A 20584-nucleotide genomic window follows, 5' to 3' on the forward strand; every position below is an offset into this window, starting at 1 on the left:
ATGCTTGATTAGAAAATTTAGAACTTTACCTTCTCGTATCTATTGTGCAACAAGCTCTGTATGCAGAACTAACAGTGAGGGCTGGTTGACTGTTTCTCTAGTCTGAGCTGGAGGTACAAATTAAATCAGAGTATTGATTTGCAGTGATTACATGTTGGGATTTCTGTTACATTGCATTCAGCTGGAGTTCTTGTACAAAGCATGCACTCTTCTGCTTTGTAAATTAATTTTTTTCTTTGTCTTTAGGTAATAAAAGGACTCACATACCTGAGAGAAAAGCATAAAATAATGCACAGAGGTGAGAATTTTACATTGTAACTTTGCTTGAATATAACTTTTCAGGTTAATATGTGCTTCTTGTATGACTGGTTCTTTATAGTTTAATGTGATTTTGGTTCAGAGGGTTATTCTTGGGAGGCATATCCAGGTATCTTACTATCATGTACTTTCAACTTCTGATGTCTTATTGCAATTTGTCTGCATTTATAAGAGGATTTGTCAGTGTGTGAAACTGCTTGCTGCCAGTGATTTGGCCGGTGGGAGTATGTGCTAGAGCTGGGAATCTTAACTTGAGACCAGAAGTACTCCCTTTGCAGCAAAGATAAGAATGTTTTGAAGGACCTGAGTGATTGTATTTCCCTTAAATACCAGATAAGTCTTCCTTCACCTCCTTGGAATAGACTTTTTCAACACAAAGTACATTGTAAACTTCTAGGTAAGCACAGACAGGTACAGAAGCGAAGAATGCAGTCTTAGTGCTGTGAACTGAGGAAGCTCTCAAACATTTCTTCCTCCAGCAGTGGCACTTGGGCCAAGTTGCCTGTTGCACAGTGTAGTTGCAGTGAAGAAATACTCTGGCTAGTGTAGCTGTGGGCAGTAGCTTTCTTAGCAATGTCAGCACTTGAAATGAGGCAGCATGTATGGAGGTCATTTCTTCATGTAGTTTCCATTCCTGTGCTCAGTTAAAGAGAAGCAGAAGACAGTTAAGATACCTATGAATGGGGTTTCTAATGGCATAACTAACTCTTTATGAAGAAAACTATTATTAAAAAGCATTGTTCCACTGTATCCATTTCCTCATTGCAACTTCTAGTCTTTTGATAGCAACGGATCTATTAACCACCATGACAACATCTGTGGAGAGATTGAGGATGAAAACTCCTGACCTAAATGAATTTGACAGTTCAATACTCATTATTGCCATTCAAAGTTTTAAAGGAAAGTCCCCATTCCCAGCAGATGCCTTATACTCACATGCTGTTTACAGACATCTGTCATGCAGAATTGCGTATCTTTTATACTTAAAAGAGTTTAAAGCTGCAGTGAAGCTATGTAAAGTGCGTGTTGCTTCTACACTCCTGGGGTCCTTAGTTACTTTACTGAAAAATAAACGCACTGCCTTATTTTCACCTTATAGTTGCCCTTTTTAAAATCCAGCTCTTCAAGCTGCTGTGCTTTTCTATTAAACAAAACCAACACTTGAAATGGTAAAGTACCAAGTTCCATTATTCCTAATGTGAGTGTAAAGTGACGACTGGATATGGAGCATTTCATGTTTCTGTTTGATTGGCACTACTCACTGCAGTGATAAGGCAATGTGTCTAAACCATGCCAACTGCTCGGGGAGTCTTGTACCAGATGAGATCAATCTTCAGATTATAAAAATATCTTTATCAGACACTAATATGTGTCTGATTTTACATTTGTTGGCCAGGCAGAGAAGAGTAATTAGCAATCCCATCTTATACAGTCTGTTGTAGGATCACCTTACACATGATTAGATGGTGTTTCTTTTAGCAATCAAGTATAGCTCTTCTGGAGAAAGGAGCTGGAGGTAGACTCTGTAGAGATTTCTGATGACAGTTACAAAGTCATTTGTCTCTGTTTAAAGCATAAGGGAGACTCGTGGAAAAGAGATCATATTTTAGGGAATACTGGAACAACTTTGTAGCTCTCAGTTGAGCCACAACAGTGGTTTCTTATGTTGGTTGGGGTGTGTGCGTGTGTTGCTCTTGCTCACCTGGGTGCTGACACAGCAATTGTTCTAACTTAATTTCCAGTTTTACAATCTGATAAATCCAAAATAACCTCCTCCTGAGCGTGTTTAAGTGCAGTTTAACCTCACAGTACTGGCTACATCAGAATACATTAAATGCACAGACCAGCAAAAGTTCCTCGTCTCCGTTGGTTCCAATGGACTGAATGTGCCCTGCAGTGTAAAATTCCATGTGCAGATTGCAGTTGTTACTTTCTCAGCTCAGTTTCCATGCTGAGTGCTCTGACAGCATCAGGAATATGTGACCTTGTACACTTTGTGCAGGAGCTCTCATTGAAATGTGTGATGTCTGATAAAGTGGGAGCTAAAATGGCTTTTTGGAAGTTGGTTGTGGCTAGTGCTAGCAGAGAAAAGGAAAACCAGCCAGAAGTGTTTCTGTCTCCTGACATGTGGAGCCAGACTTGCTCATCTCTTGACATATGGACCTAAATCTGCTGGTGTTTGTCTTTGATACTGTCCACCAATCGCCCCCCATATGTAAGTTGAGCCTTATGTGTAAGCTGGCACGCTCAACTGAGCTGTTAGAACTTGTCCTCCTTGAGGAGGGCCCTGGTTCAGCTTCCTGCTGTCAGGTTTCTGAGCAAGATGCTGTCCTGCAGCGTGAAGGTATCTTCTGCAGGTTGACTGATGCTCAGCTGTGTACTGGCTGTACTGTTGTGTGGTCCTCTGGGATTAAGGAGTTATAGGAACTGGAGAAAACATAATCCATGCAAAGTGTGTAGAGTGAACTGGTGTCAGTAGGGTTTAATGTTGTCAGAACTTGCTTAAGTAATGCATCTCAATGTTAAATGTGGCTTCAAAATGCAAGAATACCATTGTAAATAAATAAAACCTCAACAACCAAAGCTTCTTACGTTACACTTTTGCATTCTTAGACTTTTAAAGTTTCTTCTGGGTCAAGAACAGGAAATGCTAATTTTGTGGGCCCATTTATCTTTGTGGTTAATTACAAAAGGCACTAAATGACAAGGAAAGGAATGTTCTGTAAAGACAAAGTATATTGCTGCAGGTTAAGACACTAATGTGTTTTTTCTGTGTTTTGTCCCTGTGTGAATAAGAATCCTGTAAGTTAATAAGAGCATCATTTTGGTTTCAGAGCCCAGTTTGGAGTGTGGTTCTCTCTGGAAACCCTCCTCTTGCATAGAAAATGCTTTGTGAGACTTCTGAACTCAGTTGCAGCCAGCAGCTCCAGGGCAGGAGGCAGCACACAGCAGGGATGCTGTCAGTGGTCCCTTCTAGTGTGTTAGCTTTTGAGTGTTCTCCTGAGATCCTGCCTTGGGAAATAAGAATGATTGGAAGATACCAATAATGTGCTGCAAAGCAAATCCATGGTCAGCTGTCTGGCTGCTGGGTAGCTTCTGTGCAAAAGAAATGCTTGCCTGATGGTGTTATGATAATGCCCAGGGCCACCTTTCTTTCAGAGCTAGGTTTGTACCTGAGGGGGAAAGCTGGGCTCAGGCAGAGGAGGCAGACACACCTCTTACAGAGATTACAAGATGTTCTGTGAATCCTGGAAGCTTCTTTGTATTAACTAGCTTCCTTTTCAGTGTCATGTATCCATCCCTCTGGACTGGCTAAGGACGTCTCTAGAATTGCACAGCTGTCTGGGATGCTCTATGAAATGTCTTTTCATTTTCTTCCTTTCTAGATCTATCCACATCTTGCCAGTTGCAGCAGACATTTTTGAAGGATGCTTTGGCATTCCTGTTGCATTTGGCAATACGAATCTCTGGTTTCCAGAGAAACTGCTGAAGTGCTCAGGCACTCTGGAGTTAAAATAGCATAGTGTGCTGCAGTGAGAGGGATGGGAAGACAGCAGCCTTGCAGACACATCACACTGATTGCACTGGGTGCCTTGTGAGGAAAATGAAAAAGGTCAGAGAAAGACAAGCTTTGTGCAAAACTCCAGTGAGGATTCAGGGTTCGCTGTGCTATTGTAAGGAAGGAACAGTGCGGGCTTATCAGCTAGGAGAACACTGAAGGTAAAAGTTAAGTCTTCAAAAGCCCAGGTGGATTCTATGGCATGTAAGATGAATATAAAGAGAGAGTTGTTTGGTTCACTGACAGAGGAATGCTAATGTTATTTTTTGCCATTTAATTATAAACATGAAGTATTCATGAGCTGTAGAAATAAGTGAGGATTTAAGTCTTTATTCGCAAATGAACAAGTAGATGTGCACAGATAAGCAGTACAAATCTAGAGGCCATGTCTCTCACTTTGTTCAGGCTCTGCAGTGCTTCCAGTGTTTCACAAACGTTGGTTTTCCCCTTTGCTTTTACTCAGAGCTCTAGGTGCAGATTCCTGTGAAGCCGGAATCTCTGCTGCCTGCTTCACTCCACCATCTGCTTGGGTTTTGTGGGTTTGTTTGTGTTTTATTCCTGCTGGAATTTCAAACTTATAGGTCAAGCTGCTGGACTGGATTCTTCCTTTTCACTGTGCAATGTGCTGAGGTCTCTGCAAGCAGTCAAAACTTGCAGAAGGTTCAGCTCTTTGCTCAGGTGGCCTGTACCGTTCTGTTTTCTGCCTGGTCAATAGCTCCACAAACTGCCCAGTACCTCTGTTCCTCGGACAGGAGGAAAATCTATTGAGGAGAGCAATGTTTATAAGCCAGTTGCTTTCCTAGGGATAGGGAATTAAAAGTACACATGAAATATGTGCCTATTTTCTTTTCCTCCATAAGGAGGAAGGTGGTACCTGGCAAAAGCAGTTGGGATTTACTTTCTGGTAGGAAGAAGTGCACAGGCATGACTTCGTGTTAAGAGCAGGGAATAGTTTGTGTTAGATCACTCTGGATTTTCTACAGGCTGATGCTTACTCCAAGCAAAGTGGACAAGCTGCAGGCTTACTGTCCTGTAGCTGAGCATAGAAGAATTTGTATACACAGAAATAATCCTAAAACACTTTCCAGCATGCCTGGACAGTTTCAGTGAGCTGGAAGGGTGATGTTATGAACCAGAAGATATGGCACGATTTCCATATGTAGGTAACTTTATTTAAGCTTGGATTTGGTTCTTTGCAAGGGGACTGAGATGGCAAACAGCTAAGACATAGCTTTGTCTTCATCTGCAGTCTCTGTGGGTGTTGTTCAGTGAGGCATAACCTTCTACATGGGGATATTTTTCCAGTGATGAGGAGTAATGTTAGTATCATCTTTCCAGTGCCATCCTGTTATCACCAGCTAAGGTCAGTTCTGCAGTCGCTGAAATAAAACCAACTTGAAATATTTGTGTTCAAAAGGGAAAAGCAAATGAAAATATGCTACAGATTATCTAGACCTCTGGGTCTGCTCTTGAATAGCAGGGTCTAAAGTAAAATTCTAATAGGCTGAGCTGATCTTTCTTCAAACCCCATTTATAGTACCCTTATTTATGTAGCACTGCTTGCAAATGTGAACTGTTGCTTACTTATCTCGATAATGCATTGGTAAGGATCAGCTAAGCAATAAAAAAACCTTACAGCTCCAAAAGAAGCAGTAAATAATTGTTCTCTGTACCTTTGCGTTCAAATAGCTGTTATTAGTTGCTTGGTTACCAGTGACCCTTATTACATTTCTATTTAGAAACATTGATGGAGTCAAAATCCTGCCTGGTTCTGTCACAGGTAAACACAGTCTCAGAGCATTTCAAATGCAGAGTTTCAATAATAGGATAATGATTTTTTCAGAGCTTTTTAAACAACTTCAACACAACAAACAGACAAAACCAACAGCATCCACCCTCAAAGACCCCCCAAACAAACCCCGGAACAGCAAGAGCACACTCCAAGAACTGTTTTGCTAAAGGATGGTTTATGCTATGTAGATACGAATGCTAACTTAAGGATGATGAAGTGGCTGCTGTAGCTCTTTTACCTTTGTAAAATAAATAGAGGGCCTCTTTAGTGATTCTTTCTGGCCAAAAGTGGCTGTGCTGGCGTACACTTTAATGTTTATCTTGCATCTGAGTCATTGCAAGGAGGATGTAGATGTCCAAACTTAGTATTTGAAGGACAAGGAACAGGGTGAAATAAAAAGTGCAAACTAACAGCCTTTCTGCAACTGTCTGTAGATAAATAGCCAGTGAAATGATCCTAGGGAACCAAATCTCTTCCCTGAGTATTCCCAGAGAAGGGGTAGAATTGTGTCATAGTTAGAAGGGAAACAAAAGGAGACACATGGTAACTCTCACCTTTCATGTTACTTTCATTACCTAATTTCCTGTTTTATCTGTTAAATATAATTCATCCATTCATAATGGTTTTTTGCAGATGTTAAACCTTCAAACATCCTGGTGAACTCTAGAGGGGAAATCAAGCTTTGTGATTTTGGTGTCAGTGGACAACTGATAGATTCTATGGCAAACTCGTTTGTTGGCACACGCTCCTACATGTCTGTAAGTACAGATTTTGTAGCTTTGAGTTTATGTTCTGGTAGAGATACCATGATTCCAGTAATCGAACAAGAAACCAACTATTGCTATTACTACTGCTGGTCATAGTTCAGCACTTCCTGCATTCCAGGAACATTCCAGTATCAGATTGTATGTGGAGAGAAGGAACTGTTGCAAGCAAAACCAAGCAACTTGGTATGGTTTGTAACACTGTAACAGATGTAGCTGTGTCCATGTTGCAGAATCCAGTCCGTTAATGCATTTGGGATTTGGATACATGTCTCCAAAAAAGCCCACTATTTGTAGTCTGCTTTCCTGAAGTGTTCTTTTCTTCCCACTCCATCATTTTGCTGTGGTCATTTATGCAGGCAAGTATACACTGCTGCCTCACTAGTGATCCTGTTGTGCGTGCTCTTGGGAGCCCAATGCACTGCAGCAACAAGAGAAAGCATGGGAGTGGCTGCTGTGGACAAGGCCATGGCAGCAATCTGAGGCTGTTTACAGGGTTTTCTTTGTTCCTCTGTATGAGGAATACCTTGAAACTTGCTCTTCCTGTGAACTTTTTGCATTATTGAAAGTCACAGTTAATGGAAATAACAAGTCTCATTCTAATGTACACACCTGGTGCAGCAGACAACCAATTAGCTCCTGCAATAGCATGTTCAGAGGTTCTGCTCTAAGATTGAAACTGTGTGGGCTTAAACTATTTTTTTCTGCTTAAAGCACAATAGCTTTGTATGGGTCCTGCACTTCAACAGCAAAGACAGTGTTCTCTTTTTTTGTCATATAATATTGGTAATATACTTGAAATAAAACTGGCTTATGTTCCCACATACAGTCAGGGACTGCTGCTAATTAACAAAAGAAATTCACAGCCCCACCTCTTCTGGGCCCTTGACATACTGCTGGCTCTCTCTTTTTCTTTCAGTAGGAGTGAGAGCAAAGTGCTGTCTGCTTGTGGTCTTCTTTACTTTGTTGTTTTTACAGACTGAGATTTAGCTTTGCTCTCTTGTCATATGTCACAGACCAAGCCATGATGATGATTCTGTTATTTTTGATAGCGTCTGACGTATCTTTTCTGGCAGCAGCTTCCTTAGCATGTTTATAGCTGAGTCTGTTGTCTTACCTGCATACACCTGTATAATACAAATAATTAAATATAAGCCTATTTCACTTCATTTTCTCAGACCTTAGTGTGCGGGTGGCTCAGCCTGCACAACACATGCCCATTGTCCTATCCTGTATATATTTTTCAAGCATTATACCTCCAGGAAAGGTCTGTGCCCTGTATAATACTGTATCATTCAATTTGTATGTTTTATTTTATTAGCATATTGATGGATTATAAAGCTCACCAGCTTCTTTAGAAGTTATTTGAATATGGATCTGAAACTGCAGCATGCATGTATAGAATAGCTCTCGCATAAATGCATTTCTGCTGTAGGGACCTATCAGATTGACACTTCTCAGCTGATGCCACAAACCACAGGACTATTGCTAGAGCACCAGGTCACTTTTGGACACAATTAATAAAGTTACCTTCCCTCTCCTTCCCAAAGCAGAAGGCCAAGAGCAGCTTCTCAGGGAAACCAGATGAATCTTCAGTTGCCTGTGCTAGTTCTGCTTTCTTGCTCTTTAGTTATCCCATCATTAATATCGGCAACATCTAGATATAAAGCTAAAGAAATAAATCAGTGACATAATAGCATCATTTTAGAGTGTTCTCAGAGCTATTTGCAGTGGTGTATGCAATGTCTGTGAGACTTCTGGAACCCCAGATGAGAGAATGAAAGAAAAAGATCAGTAAGTTGCTCTCTGGAACATGTCATTCTAATAGGTTGAGATTTCATCTTTCGTTTTATTCAGGTTATTGCAGAATGCAGGGGGTTTTTTTCTCTTCTTGTTATACTCTCTCCTCTCTTTTCGTCTGTTGTAGCCGGAAAGACTACAGGGAACTCACTACTCTGTGCAGTCGGATATCTGGAGCATGGGGCTGTCACTGGTGGAAATGGCTATAGGCAGATACCCGATTCCTCCTCCTGACTCTAAGGAGCTTGAATTAATGTTTGGCTGCCCCGTAGAGGGAGATTCACCAGTCACAGAGACCTCACCCAGGCAAAGAACACCTGGTCGACCAGTGAGCTGTAAGTTACAACAGCGTGTACATTCTTTTCTGATACCCTTTTCTGTCAGCTTCAAGGCCTTAGTGTCTTCAAACACCCCTACCACAGGAGGAGAGTAACAATGTGCTTTTCTACTTCTACAATTTCTCCTTAGCCTATGGACCAGACAGCAGACCCCCAATGGCAATCTTTGAGCTTCTTGATTACATTGTCAACGAGGTAATGAACTGTTTGCACTTGTACTAATACAGTTGTAAACTTACCCAGATACAGGGCATGTAATTGGTAGATCTCTAGGTAGGTTGTGCATCACTGTGTATTAGTATGCTGAATGACTGATTTATTTCTTTTTAGCCACCTCCAAAACTGCCCAATGGTGTTTTCGGTTCTGAGTTTCAAGATTTTGTTAACAAATGGTGAGTACTTTCTCTGTGGCTAAGTTGGGAAGGTACACACTTGGGATCAGCCCTGCTGCCTAAATGTATCAATAACTTGACAGAATCCTGTGGTAGTTTAAGCCCAGCTGGTAACCTGGTACCCCTGCAGTGTACCTTGCTAAGTACCTTACAGTGGAAGGGGGAGGAGAATTAGAAAAAGGGTAAAAACCCATGTGTTAAGAACATTTTAATAATGGAAATAAAATATAATAATAACAGGAAATAAAGGAAGGAATAAACACTGTCTGACCAAACAAGTGATGCACAGTACAATTGCTCACTACCCTGCCTGTCCCTGAGCAGTAAGCAGCCCCTTCTGGCCAACTTCTCCCAGTTCATATACTGGGATGATGGTCTGTGGTATGGAATAAGGCTTTAGCTAGTTCAGGGCAGCTTTCCTGGTTTTGCTCCCTCCTGGCTTCTTGTGCCCCTCCTCACTGGCAGAACATGAGACTGAGAAGTCCTTGATCAGGGTAAGTGCTACTTAGCGAAAACTAAAACATGGTGTGTTATCACCATTGTTCTCAGACTAAAGCCAGCACTGCACCAGATACGGGGAAGAAAATTAACTCTATCCCAGCCAAAACCAGTACAGTTCCTACTTGTGGCTATGGTAAATGTAATTTCAGTTAGTGTAATCCTCTTTCTCTGACTGCTGATGTGCCTAAAGCTCATCCTGCAGGCACTAGCTTAACAGCATATGTATCCAAAGAGAACCCCAAAGCTGAGAGATGTTCCCCTCCTTAAGATACGATTTCTGCTGCTGTATGCAGCTTAGATTTCTCAGCATCAAAAACACCATAGCACTTATGACTGATCATATGCCACAGTTCTAAAGGAGGATCTTTACTTTTAAGAGTAACCTCACAGTGTTCTGCAATGACTGTTCCATGTGATGCACAAGTCTTGCAGGCTCCAGATATTTGTCTTTTGCTTTCCCAGTGTTTCACTGAACCAACAACTTTATCACAGCAGCTGTTTACCCACTGATTTACTTGTCCAGTTGCACTTAAGTGATACCAGCACTGAACCAGTATATTCAGTGCTGAGAGAGGCAGTTTGTTACAGTTTGAGAAGTTAATTTATTAAAAGCTACATATACATATTTACTGCTACCAAATGGAAGAAAAGTAATGCAACAGCCATACTTGATACAGAGCTTGAAAAGACTTGGGTAAAAGAAACTTGTGGGATAAAGCAGTTCCTAGTGTTGAGGCTTTGTTTAAATGGGAATTTGATCTCTCCAGCTTGGTTATAGACACTCACTGCTGCCCCCATGGAGAGTTATCAGGCAATTCAGGACTTCATACCTAAAACTGTACTTGTGACAACTACAGAAGGGACTCGTGTACAGACCCTGATTTGTTTGAGGCACTGCATTACCTAATGCTTGTATCTAGAGTGGGATCTTCTTAGACCGAAGCAGCACACCAGCATGATGTAACCTGATCTTTACAAGATAATACATGTAATTTGTGCAACACTTTCTGTTTTCCTAGTTTAATTAAAAATCCTGCTGAGAGAGCTGACTTGAAGCAGCTGATGGTAAGTGAACGCTCTGAACTTGAACTAAGAGCTCTTGTCCATGCAGGTTGGATTCCTCAGTTGGTCAGGATCAGAGCATGAGGCCTAGAGTGTAGTTTGTGTCCCTTGACATAAACAGCTCAAACAATTTTAACAGCGGCTGCTTTTCTGGGGCTTCTTTTCAAGGAGTTACAGGTTTCACAAGCTCTCAGGACAGGGACTGTCAAGGAAACCAAAATGAGTGGGTTTGGGAGTCTGATAATGACAAGAAGTAGATGACCTAATGCTATGAATGAGCAAAAGAATTCTCTTTCTTGGGTTTATCAGTCAATAATGAAGTGTATAGATTATTACTTTCAGGAGGACAAGAGAACAAAATACCACTTGCTTATGGAGTCGCTAAATGCATTTTAATCATCTGTTGAAAGAGAGGCATATTTTATCCTTTGTGTCAGCTTTGCTTAGCAAAAACTATGAACTACTACACATAAACATGCTGCAATTTTTCTGCATTAAGTGACTTTACCAGTTTCATTGGATCTTTTCATGGTCTTTACTGTGACTCTAGCACTTAAGTTCTGCTGCAGAAAATCAAGTTTTCCCTGCTGTGATCCTGTTGTACAATAAGGGTACAAAATGCAGTCAGACTCTTTTGATTACAAAAAGCCTCTCTATGCACAAGCAGACATTTTCCAGAGTATTATCTCAAGTGGCTGAGTCACGTCCTTATTGCATAGTTTGGTATTGTGCTTATGTATTGTGCTTACGTATTGTGCACTAGGCACCATGTAGGCAGCATTCCTCTGGAATACTGTGCCACGTGTACACTTCATATGCTGGCTATTTCCAGAATCCTGCAGAAAAGCTCTCCTGGTTGCTTTGTGTGGCTTGCCAGATCTTATAGCTAGCTTGAAAACTGAAAGTAAATTGGATTTATGCTATTGCAGGCTATTCAAAACTATTACTTAACAGATTTGGGTGCTTGAATACTGATGATGTTCTCCTCTGCTCAGATTCATGCTTTCATTAAGAGATCTGAAGCGGAGGAGGTGGATTTTGCAGGGTGGCTCTGTTCAACCATAGGCCTTAACCAACCAAGCACCCCCACACATGCTGCTGGAGTCTGAGTGCGGAAGAGCTGCTCCTGTACTGTACATCTGTTAACAACGATGCTATTTTGGTCCTCTTTCCTCAGCTTCTACCTGTTCAAACATGTATTTCACCTCTTAAGGAAGAATGTCTTTATAGCATGTGCCAAATGGTTTTAAACTTTGTCATAAACTAATTGGTATTGTATTGGATGACATTCGTTCACTGACCAAACTATAAAGATGTCTAAGTTCCAGTGCTTGCTGATTTTAAGTGATTATGGATATTCTTTCTTAATGAAGATATCACTGAGGGTGTTTCCTCCCAGCCTGTTTGAACTTTATCAAGATCCTTTGTAAATTGTTGGTACTTCAATCATGCTTACCTAATCTCCCACACAGAAAGGGTTAGGGATGCCCTGAACCTGTATCTGTCGAGCATGCTTCTGCTGCTGTCAAACTGTACCTGAAAGTTAGGCCTGATGGTTCCAATATTTGTTCTGAGATCTCTCTTCACAGGTCTAGATGGGAAGAGCTCTGCACTTCTTGGAACGTCCAGGGCACTATTCTAATTGTAGACTTGTTCATATTTCTATATTTATTTTTAAAACATATCATCCTACTTGGGTTTAGTGATGTCTTTCTAACTGAGTTTTAAAAGTTAGTTCTTGGCCGTGTCCTATAGAATCAAGACAAAGATCCAGGCAGTTTTGCTTTCTTTTAACCTGAAGTTTCATGACAACTGTGTTTAGTGTCTGAAGTGTATGAAGATCCTCTATTGTTTTATTCTCTCAGATGTTTAGCAATGGGTTCTCTTAATAAATATATTATCAAATAACTTCTTGAAGCTTTTATAGAGACTTAAGACCTTAACCAAAGCCTTAATCTGAAGGTGTGTGTGCATTACTCGCTCTTTTTCTGTATATACCCTGTTCCCTGTGTTTCTGAGGGCTGTTGGAGAGCAGCCTGACTCCAGAGCTTGTGTTTGTGTCACTCGCACAACTTTGTACAGCCTTCAGTGCTCCGTGCTGTGGCCCCCCTGGGCAGGGTGTGACAGGCTGTGGCATGGGAATATTGTGATCCACCCAGCCAAGGGCAGTCCTACCTGTCTGCATCTGCCACTGCACTCATGGCTCCAGGTACTACACTGTATAATGCTCATTTCTGCAGGTTATTTTCCTTCACAAGCCCAGCTTCCATCAGCTGCTGCTGTTCCTGTACACCAGAACCAGGAGTGTCCCCTCTGCACAGAGATGTAACAGCTGTGGTGAGCAGCACTATCTAGAGTTCAGCTCCTTGACATTTCAGAGAAGGAAATGTCTGAAGTTCTTTCCCAAAAGGAATCCCCATCTGTCTGGATGTAAACTTCCACTTGGCCAACAGTATCGGGTATCAGAGAGGGATAGAATAGCCCTTCAGCCACTGACAGTAGGAAGTGACTCACTGACACATCTGAGGCTTCTTTCAGCTGCTCCTCCCTTGAATGTGATTTTTTTAGTAGTGCCAAGGCTGGGTAGTGTTTAATTAAATATGTCCTGAGCTTTACATGTGAATTACACACACAAACACACAGGAACCCTGCACTAGTACTCTTTACTGTTGGTAATAGAAATGTGCAGTATGTGAACAGCCAGCTTGAGACTCAACTCCCATTTTACATGTTTGCTCCCCAGACAGCAATAAGGAACACTGCAAGCCCAGGTATAGGACACCCCAAGAAGCTACAAACCAATTAAGAGCCAGATACCCCATCTCTCCTCAGGGGCAACAGCTCACTGGAGGGGGAATCCTGGGTTCTGACCACACCTGGGATACTTGACCAATTCCCAAATCCTTTCCTGCGCTTAAAAGCAAACTTCACAAAGGTGTTGATTCTGTGTTCTCTGAGTGATACCAGAGCCAGCAACAGCACCTACTGTTGTGCAGTCACAACCAGGGTGTAAGTGACAATGACAGCTGACAGAGTGGCTGAGTTAGTGTATTACTTTTATTGTTTGTTTTTAACCAGTTTAATGGAGTTTGGATTTCTGTGTTCTAAATGAGAATAGATAACACGAGGAGGAAAAGCATCTTGTTTGACAAAGAGCAGCAGTTACAGTGCTTTTTGTGCCATTCAAGAAATGAGAGGGCATTCACTTTCCATTTTATAACTAAGTTCTTAAACTGCTCCTTGAAGATCACCTGAAAGCAGAAGGTAGAACTGCATTATTTATGAATTAGTAAGGGAATAAGGAAGTGACAGTGCTTGAAAAGCACTAGTTTCTTCTTACAAGTAGCACCTACAATTTGTGGATGAATACAAGGCTCTTGGCTGCTACTTTGAAAGAGCACAAAGTAGGAAACACTTCACTGTGTTGGTCCAACTTGACAAAACGTTAGAGCACCAGGAGGTACAGAAGGAGGAAGGAATAAACCTTGTGCTCAGCATGTGGCTGACAGTGAGAACATGGAAGCCAAGAGCCCAGAGCTAGGCCTGGACATGGCTTTTCCCACCTCCCAATTACCAGTTGAGGCAGATGAGGTCACAACACAATCACGGGGTCAGCACCAGCCTCCATGGCCTGGTTTCATTTCTCAGCATCAGAAAATAAGAACAAACTATTGCTGGTCGCAATATGTGTTAAATTAGTCTGACTTCATGGCTTTTCCAAGCCCCAGCTAGGGATGCAGTAAGCTACATTAGGTTTTAAATATGGAAGGGGTTATGCTACATGTTTGTACAGCAAATGTTCATTCTTTTAAGGTCTAAGACATGACACTCACATGTTCAAGTGTAACTTCCCCAGGCCCCATGTCCTGCAGTTCATACCCATGCACGGGACAAAATGGTGAGTTTGAATGAGGAAGAAACTCCTGAGTCTATATTCAAACCATCTCAGGTTTTCCTCTCTCAAGAATCAGATTCCTCCTCCTCTTCCTCCTCTCTGTGATCTTGAAGACTTAAGTGTAACTTGGTTTGGTTGATGGCAGCCTCGTTGTCCATCTGCCGAAGAGTCTGTCATGGTAAGAGTGTCACAATCAGTTCTATAATTACTAAGCAATGTGAACGAGGTCAACAGGAAGAACTTGAACCGCAACCCCCCCAACTACTCACACAAGCACTGCTATCACCTCGGTGCCACCCCTGGAGCTCCCCCTCCCCCTGTTCTCCCCCTGCGAAGCCTTCCCTCACCTTCTGAACCTCCTCTGCTGCTGTTGAGGAAGGGACGGTTGCATTCTCCTCTCTGGACCTGATCATGGACTGCAGGGCCAGCTCCTCCACCTGCAGCACGGGAACACAGACACCCCTGCAGCAATTACTCAGTAACACCACAGAATGGTTTGAGTTGGAAGGGACCTTAAATCCAGTTCCAGACCAGGCTGCTCCAAGCCCTTGCCCCCCACCAAGGGATGGGGCAGCCACAGCTTCTCTGGGCACCCTGTGCCAGCGCCTCAGCACCCTCACAGGGAAGAGCTTCTGCTTGCCATGCAGCCTCAGCCTCCCCTCTGCCCGCTCTCGGTGTCTGTAATTACACACCATCAGTCACATGATCTCCAGCACCAACAGCCACGTGCCAGGCCGCGGCACCACCGGCAGCTCGGACACGCCTCGGGCCCGGCCCGGCCGCTCTCAGCGCCGGGGCCGCGGGGTCCGCCCCGTCCTCCCCGCGCTCCCGGTCCCGTTCCCTCCGCCCGCGCACCCTGAGCCGCGTGAGCTGCTCGCGCAGCGCCGCCTTCACGCGCAGCAGCGTCTCCTCCTCCCTGCGCAGCTCCTGCAGCCGGCTCAGCATCTTCCGCCGCGCGCCACCCCGCCCCGCCCGCGTCACGCCGCAGCGCCCCCTAGCGCGCCGGAGGAGGCGCAGCCACATACTCCACCGCCCTTGGCACGTGTTCGGGCAGCGGCTGCCACCGTGCGGCCGGCTCCAGTCACAGCCCCATGGTTAAAACGGGAAACGGACAAACCCCGGCTCCAGCGGGGTTGGGGAAAGCGCTCCCCCTGTCTCCCTTCCCCGCCGAACACACAACAAACACGACACCAGCGCTCTGCTCCAAGAGGATTTATTGCCGGTGATCCCGGACACAGCCGGGCACCCTCCCACGGGAAGCCGCCCACCTCACGCTTCAGCCTTGGCCTTCGCGGGGGCCTTGGCTGAGGGGGTCTTGGGGGTCTTGGCTGTGGGGGTCTTGGCTGTGGGTGCTGCCGGGACCTTGGCTGCCAGCTTGGCCTTGGCTTTCTTCTCCTCTTTAAGTTTATGCTGCAAAAAGAAAGACAAAACAAGATGATGAGGGCATCCCCAAGGTACCGACCCCACCATGTCCAGCCCTGGCGCACTCACGTTCTGTGCATGGCGCAGGATGGTGTTGCGCCGCATTGTCTTGGCATACGGGTTCAACTTGATCATGATTCTCAAATTCTTCAATGGGTTCTTCTTCAGGACCCTGCGGCGAATCTTCTTCCTGCGGAGAACAGATCCATGGTGTAGCACCAGCTCAGGCCACAATCCACATTCCACTCAGTTTTCACTGAGGTTTGAGAATTGTAATGCCTTGTATTTGTACCCAAAGTGTAACATAAGCCCAGCCCCACCCTCTGTCCTGAGGGATTCAGGCAACTGGGGAAATTCCCCATTCATAGATAAACCCCTTACTTTGGAGCACGCAGGGCCTTCTGGATTTCCTGGCTTCTCATGATTCTTCCAATGTCCGTGTTGGTCATCTTGTGCATTGGCAGGCTGTGAAACACACATTCATCCTGTCAGTCACAGAATCCCAGACTGGTTTGTGTTGTTTAAAGTTCATCCAGTTCCACCTCCCTGACACAGGCAGGGACACCTTCCACTAGAGCAGGTTCCTCCAAGCCCCTGTGTCCAACCTGGCCTTGAACACTGCCAGGGATGGGGCAGCCACAGCTTCTCTGGGCACCCTGTCCCAGTGCCTCAGCACCCTCACAAGGAAGAGCTTCTGCCTAAGGTCTAATCCAGATCTGGAACTCTCCCATCTCACCCTGTCCACACTCACTTGTAGTCACTCTTGAGCGTGGCAGCTTTGCGCCAGGTGCCATACAGATCATCCAGCTTGCGGAAGGCACTTTCTGTCCAAATGCAGAAACGCCCAACGTGGCCCCCGGGAGCGAGTCTGAGCAGGTTCAGCTTGTTCACATCGAGGAGAGTAATTCCTACAGGAAAATAGGCAAATCGATCCTGTCAGCTTGTGATTAAAATCAAGGAATGGAGGACTACACTCTAAACAGACACACGGAAGTCCACAGAAACAGAGAGAGGCTTCTTCAGCAAGTCAGAACTTCCACAAAATCATGTGTTTCAGAAACACGGACCAGTGAAGTGGAATTTCATCATCCCAGGCAGTCTCCCAACAAAGAGTTGGCACATCTGAAGTTAAAAGTTACCTGGGATATTCCGGAAGGCTCTGATGATCCCATTGTCCTCGTTGTAGATGATGCAGGGTCCCCTGCGCTGGATGCGGCGGCGGTTCCTCATCTTACCCTTCCCGGCCCTCATCCGCTGGGAGGCATAAACCTATGGAAAAGCGACATGGTGAATACTCAAGGAGTCTCAACCCCACCAGTCACGCACAATCAAACGGCTTCAGTCAGAACTTCACAATCATCACTGTGGCTCTGCAACACGGACCAGTGAGGAGTTCATCATTCTTCAGAGATGAGAATGGATTCCTACTGCAGGGTGTAATCACCTAGGTCTCCCTCCAAAACAACACCTGATAAACTCACCTTTTTGATGTCATTCCAAGCTTTAAGCTTTTTAAGAAGGAGAACAGCTTCCTTGGTTTTCTTGTAACTCTCAACTTTATCTTCAACAACCAGAGGAAGTTCTGGAATCTCCTCAATCCGGTGGCCTAGTGAGGGTTTTACAAGACAGGGAGTAGTTACCCACTGACCCCGGCCACAAGCATTTCTCAATGTTATTGTCTTTGTGCGCAGAAATGGTACAGAATGATCACAAGTGGAAATTAAATTCATGATCTGATATTCAGGCAAAGTAACTACAGCAGTGAAGTCTCAGTGGAGTCTCACATGCCTGCCTTGTGCAGTACTTGCTGTACCTGAGAACTGCTAAGCAAATCTTTGGCTTCCATGAGCAGTAATCCAACTGAACTGCCATCTGAGTCCCAATTCAGTTTTTATAAATACAAGATTTGTGTCAGCAACACAAAGAAAAGCACCTCCCCATCCTCTGACTTCCAACACTGCACAACTGCAAAGTGCCTTCCCACGTTGTATATAACTAAACCACTCCGCACGGAAGAGCGAGCCGTCTCTCAACTCTTTAGAAGAGAATTTAGTTACCCAGGAGAAACATTCTGAGTCATCACATAGTAACTGATGTTGCTCAGGCAAGGTAAAGCGTTTCCAGAGACAGTATTCCCACCTTTGGACATGACGAGAGCTGGAAGAGCAGATGCTGCCAGGGCAGAGCAGATGGCATAACGCTTTTGAGTTGTGTTCACTCTCCGGTGCCAGCGCCGCCAAGTCTTGGTGGGGGCAAACATGCGGCCTCCACGACACATCTAGGTATGGACTGTTAAGAACCACCTTGTTGAAGCTTCTCTCTCTAGTGTGGCACTTGAATCCTTGCTCAGCGTTAAGTGCTCGTCACCCATCTGCACCAGGACACCTGACAGCAGGCAACTGTCACCCAGCACAGAGTAGGACGCAAATTACGACATCACGGCAGGATAGGGCATCATGCGATGCATGACATCCCCTTCTGCAGTGGGGATCAATGGGGGTTGCTGCTCATTAAAGCCAGTCTGGATTTGCATACAGAAGGTTCTAATCACATCACAAATTTCCTAAACCTGGTCATCCACTGTAGATTACCACTGCCTCAAGCAGAAGGTTCTGTTTTTAACATTTAGATACTTAATTGTCCTGCTTGATGGATGCAGCTATGAAAGGATACATTTCCAAAGGCACCCTGGCCAGAGCGGTGAGTTCCACCCCCTCGTACTCGAGGAATACGAGCAACAGCTCTCCCAGTGCCCCAAGATTCGGCACTGGTCTGATGACCTGGAACAGAAAGATTTTCACTCAAACAGTGAGAGCAGAGGAATTTTCCCAAACACGGATAGGCTGAATCCAGGAGCAGCCATCAGAACTTCCACTGTTATCATGTGTTTCAGAAACACGGACCAATGAAGTGGAATCTCATCATTTCAGCAAAACAAATCCCAATCAGAGCAGGGTAATTAATTCTTACCATATTAAAGATCTGCTTATTACAATCAAGTACATTAACATCCTAATCTCTAAGCCTGGCCCTCAGTTTGGAGAGCTGAATGGGCACTGCTGCTCCCAGCGGGCTGAAATGTTTATGTGAAATACTGTCATCAATAAGTGCATGTTCCTAGTACAGATTTCTTGGAAAGCAGAGGGTGTCGGCACCTACAAGCTGCTGAAGCAACTCTAACAAATGCCATCTGCACAGGTTTCTTCTTGGCAAATGCCTCAGGCAAATCTCAACACAGAGCAGGGATTATTAAATGTGGGTTTTCATCACACCTTCTATACAGAATCTTACTGAGAGCACTTCTCATTTCCATTCTAGATCTGTTTCAGTTTTAGCCCACCTGCACCACAGGCAAGGCCTACCACCAGTGTTTCCATCCATACATACCTGCAAGCTCACTGACAGCGTAGGGCTGCCGGTTGTTCTTGCGCAGGTTGGTGTGAACGAAGTTCACAACGTCCGGGCGGATGGGAGCCTTGAACACAGCGGGCAGGGTGACATTTTTGCCCAATGCTTCCCCCTTCTCAGAGTACACAGAGATCAGTGGCCGAGCGCAAGCCTGGGAAAGGAAAAGGAGAAACAATTAAGCACAAGTAAAGTAAGTTTCTTGCATTCGCTATTCACATCCACCCACTATTGCTCAGAATGAAGGGGTCTTCAGCTCAGCAGTGCCAGCACACTGACAGCAGGCAACTGTCGCTGAGCACTGGATAAGACGCAAATTACATCATCATAGCAATAACTTTCATGTAACATAGTGCTCCTCAGCACAATCCACGGCCAGAAAACTGTACCTGAGGTTTTAAGCTCAATAGATCTCCAAGTCATTTGGGTGAAATTAATCCAGAATTGAATCTCTGGATAACAATTTAGTAATCTTCGGTAATCCCTGCCTGTGGCAGGGGGTTGGAACTAGATGATCTTTAAGGTATCTTCCAACCCAAACCGTTCTGTTTTGGAATAACCAAAAAGGTAGAAACAAGGGCTATTTATAAAAACCATTCTGTTGACTCCATGTGGGTGCCAAGGCTTCCGTGTGGCTTCGTTCTCCTTTAGAGAGATAAGTGAGGAAACCAGAAAAGCCCTGCTAGGCGGCGATGCAGGCCTCATCTCCCACACGGACCGTGAAAGAGTGACTTTTAGCGGACCAAGCCAAACCCTCGGCCGCGATCCCCTCTGCCGCCCGCCCCGGGCCGCCTTCACCCGGCCGGGCCTCCCCACACGGGCTCCACGCGGCAGGCGGAGCGCTGACGGCTCCAAAATGGCGGCCGGCAGGCCGGCCCACGCCTCCAGCCCTAGGGCTGCCCGCGGCACAGCATGGCCCGGCACAGCTCTGCTAGCCGGGCCTGGCTCCCACCAGCCTGAACCCACCGCCCGCTCCAGCGACAGCCCCGACCACGCTCGACCACCGCGGCCTAGCACCTCACCATGGTGGCGGCGCGGAGCGGACCGTGCTCCCGCCCGTCTCCGCCGCAGCTCCAACCGGAAAAGGAAGTACAGCGGCCCTTCCCCTCAGTATGAGAGATGTTCTTCCGCACCTTACCCCCACTGCCATCCGCCGTTCCGCCAGTCCGTTCCCTACCCTAACCTTGGCCTGAGCCCCTTCGGCTATGTCACGACATGCGATGCCGAGCTCTGTCCCTTCGGAGGCCTCTGTCACTCTCAGCCTCCTCCCAAACAGAGGGACTCTTTTCTGTCGGAAGGATCCGACGTGACGAGTCATCCTGCCTCAAAGAAATGT

The 20584-nt window shown here is 45.0% G+C and overlaps 3 protein-coding genes across 3 annotated transcripts in view; 1 reads left to right on the top strand and 2 right to left on the bottom strand.

The window, feature by feature from the left end:
• The window catches only part of MAP2K1 (mitogen-activated protein kinase kinase 1), a 33491-nt gene extending 21066 nt beyond the window's left edge, over positions 1 to 12425 (top strand). Inside the window, exons 5-11 of the mRNA XM_080626462.1 lie at positions 247 to 298; positions 6303 to 6427; positions 8361 to 8568; positions 8702 to 8766; positions 8902 to 8963; positions 10484 to 10529; positions 11522 to 12425. Of these exons, the coding sequence (XP_080482588.1) occupies positions 247 to 298; positions 6303 to 6427; positions 8361 to 8568; positions 8702 to 8766; positions 8902 to 8963; positions 10484 to 10529; positions 11522 to 11635 (672 nt within the window). The 3' untranslated portion in view covers positions 11636 to 12425. The remainder of the gene's footprint in view (positions 1 to 246; positions 299 to 6302; positions 6428 to 8360; positions 8569 to 8701; positions 8767 to 8901; positions 8964 to 10483; positions 10530 to 11521) is intronic.
• A 1578-nt stretch (positions 12426 to 14003) lies between these two features.
• SNAPC5 (small nuclear RNA activating complex polypeptide 5) lies at positions 14004 to 15366 on the bottom strand (the record flags this gene model as incomplete). The annotated part of the gene is made up of 3 exons (XM_080626529.1): positions 14004 to 14591; positions 14769 to 14858; positions 15277 to 15366. The coding sequence occupies 3 exons, from the start codon at positions 15364 to 15366 to the stop codon at positions 14487 to 14489; spliced, it is 285 nt and encodes a 94-aa protein (XP_080482655.1). The 3' UTR covers positions 14004 to 14486.
• Positions 15367 to 15618: 252 nt separating this feature from the next.
• On the bottom strand, positions 15619 to 20428 carry RPL4 (ribosomal protein L4). The gene is made up of 10 exons (XM_080626567.1): positions 20271 to 20428; positions 19231 to 19402; positions 18517 to 18623; positions 17983 to 18121; positions 17325 to 17449; positions 16983 to 17112; positions 16595 to 16751; positions 16225 to 16308; positions 15913 to 16033; positions 15619 to 15831 (listed from the first exon to the last, which is right to left on the bottom strand). Exons 1-10 carry the CDS (start codon positions 20271 to 20273, stop codon positions 15691 to 15693), a joined length of 1179 nt encoding a protein of 392 aa, XP_080482693.1. The 5' UTR covers positions 20274 to 20428; the 3' UTR covers positions 15619 to 15690.
• Positions 20429 to 20584: the final 156 nt, after the last annotated feature.

Source organism: Psittacula echo (assembly GCF_963264785.1).
Source record: "Psittacula echo genome assembly, chromosome: 10".
NCBI lineage: Eukaryota > Metazoa > Chordata > Aves > Psittaciformes > Psittacidae > Psittacula > Psittacula echo.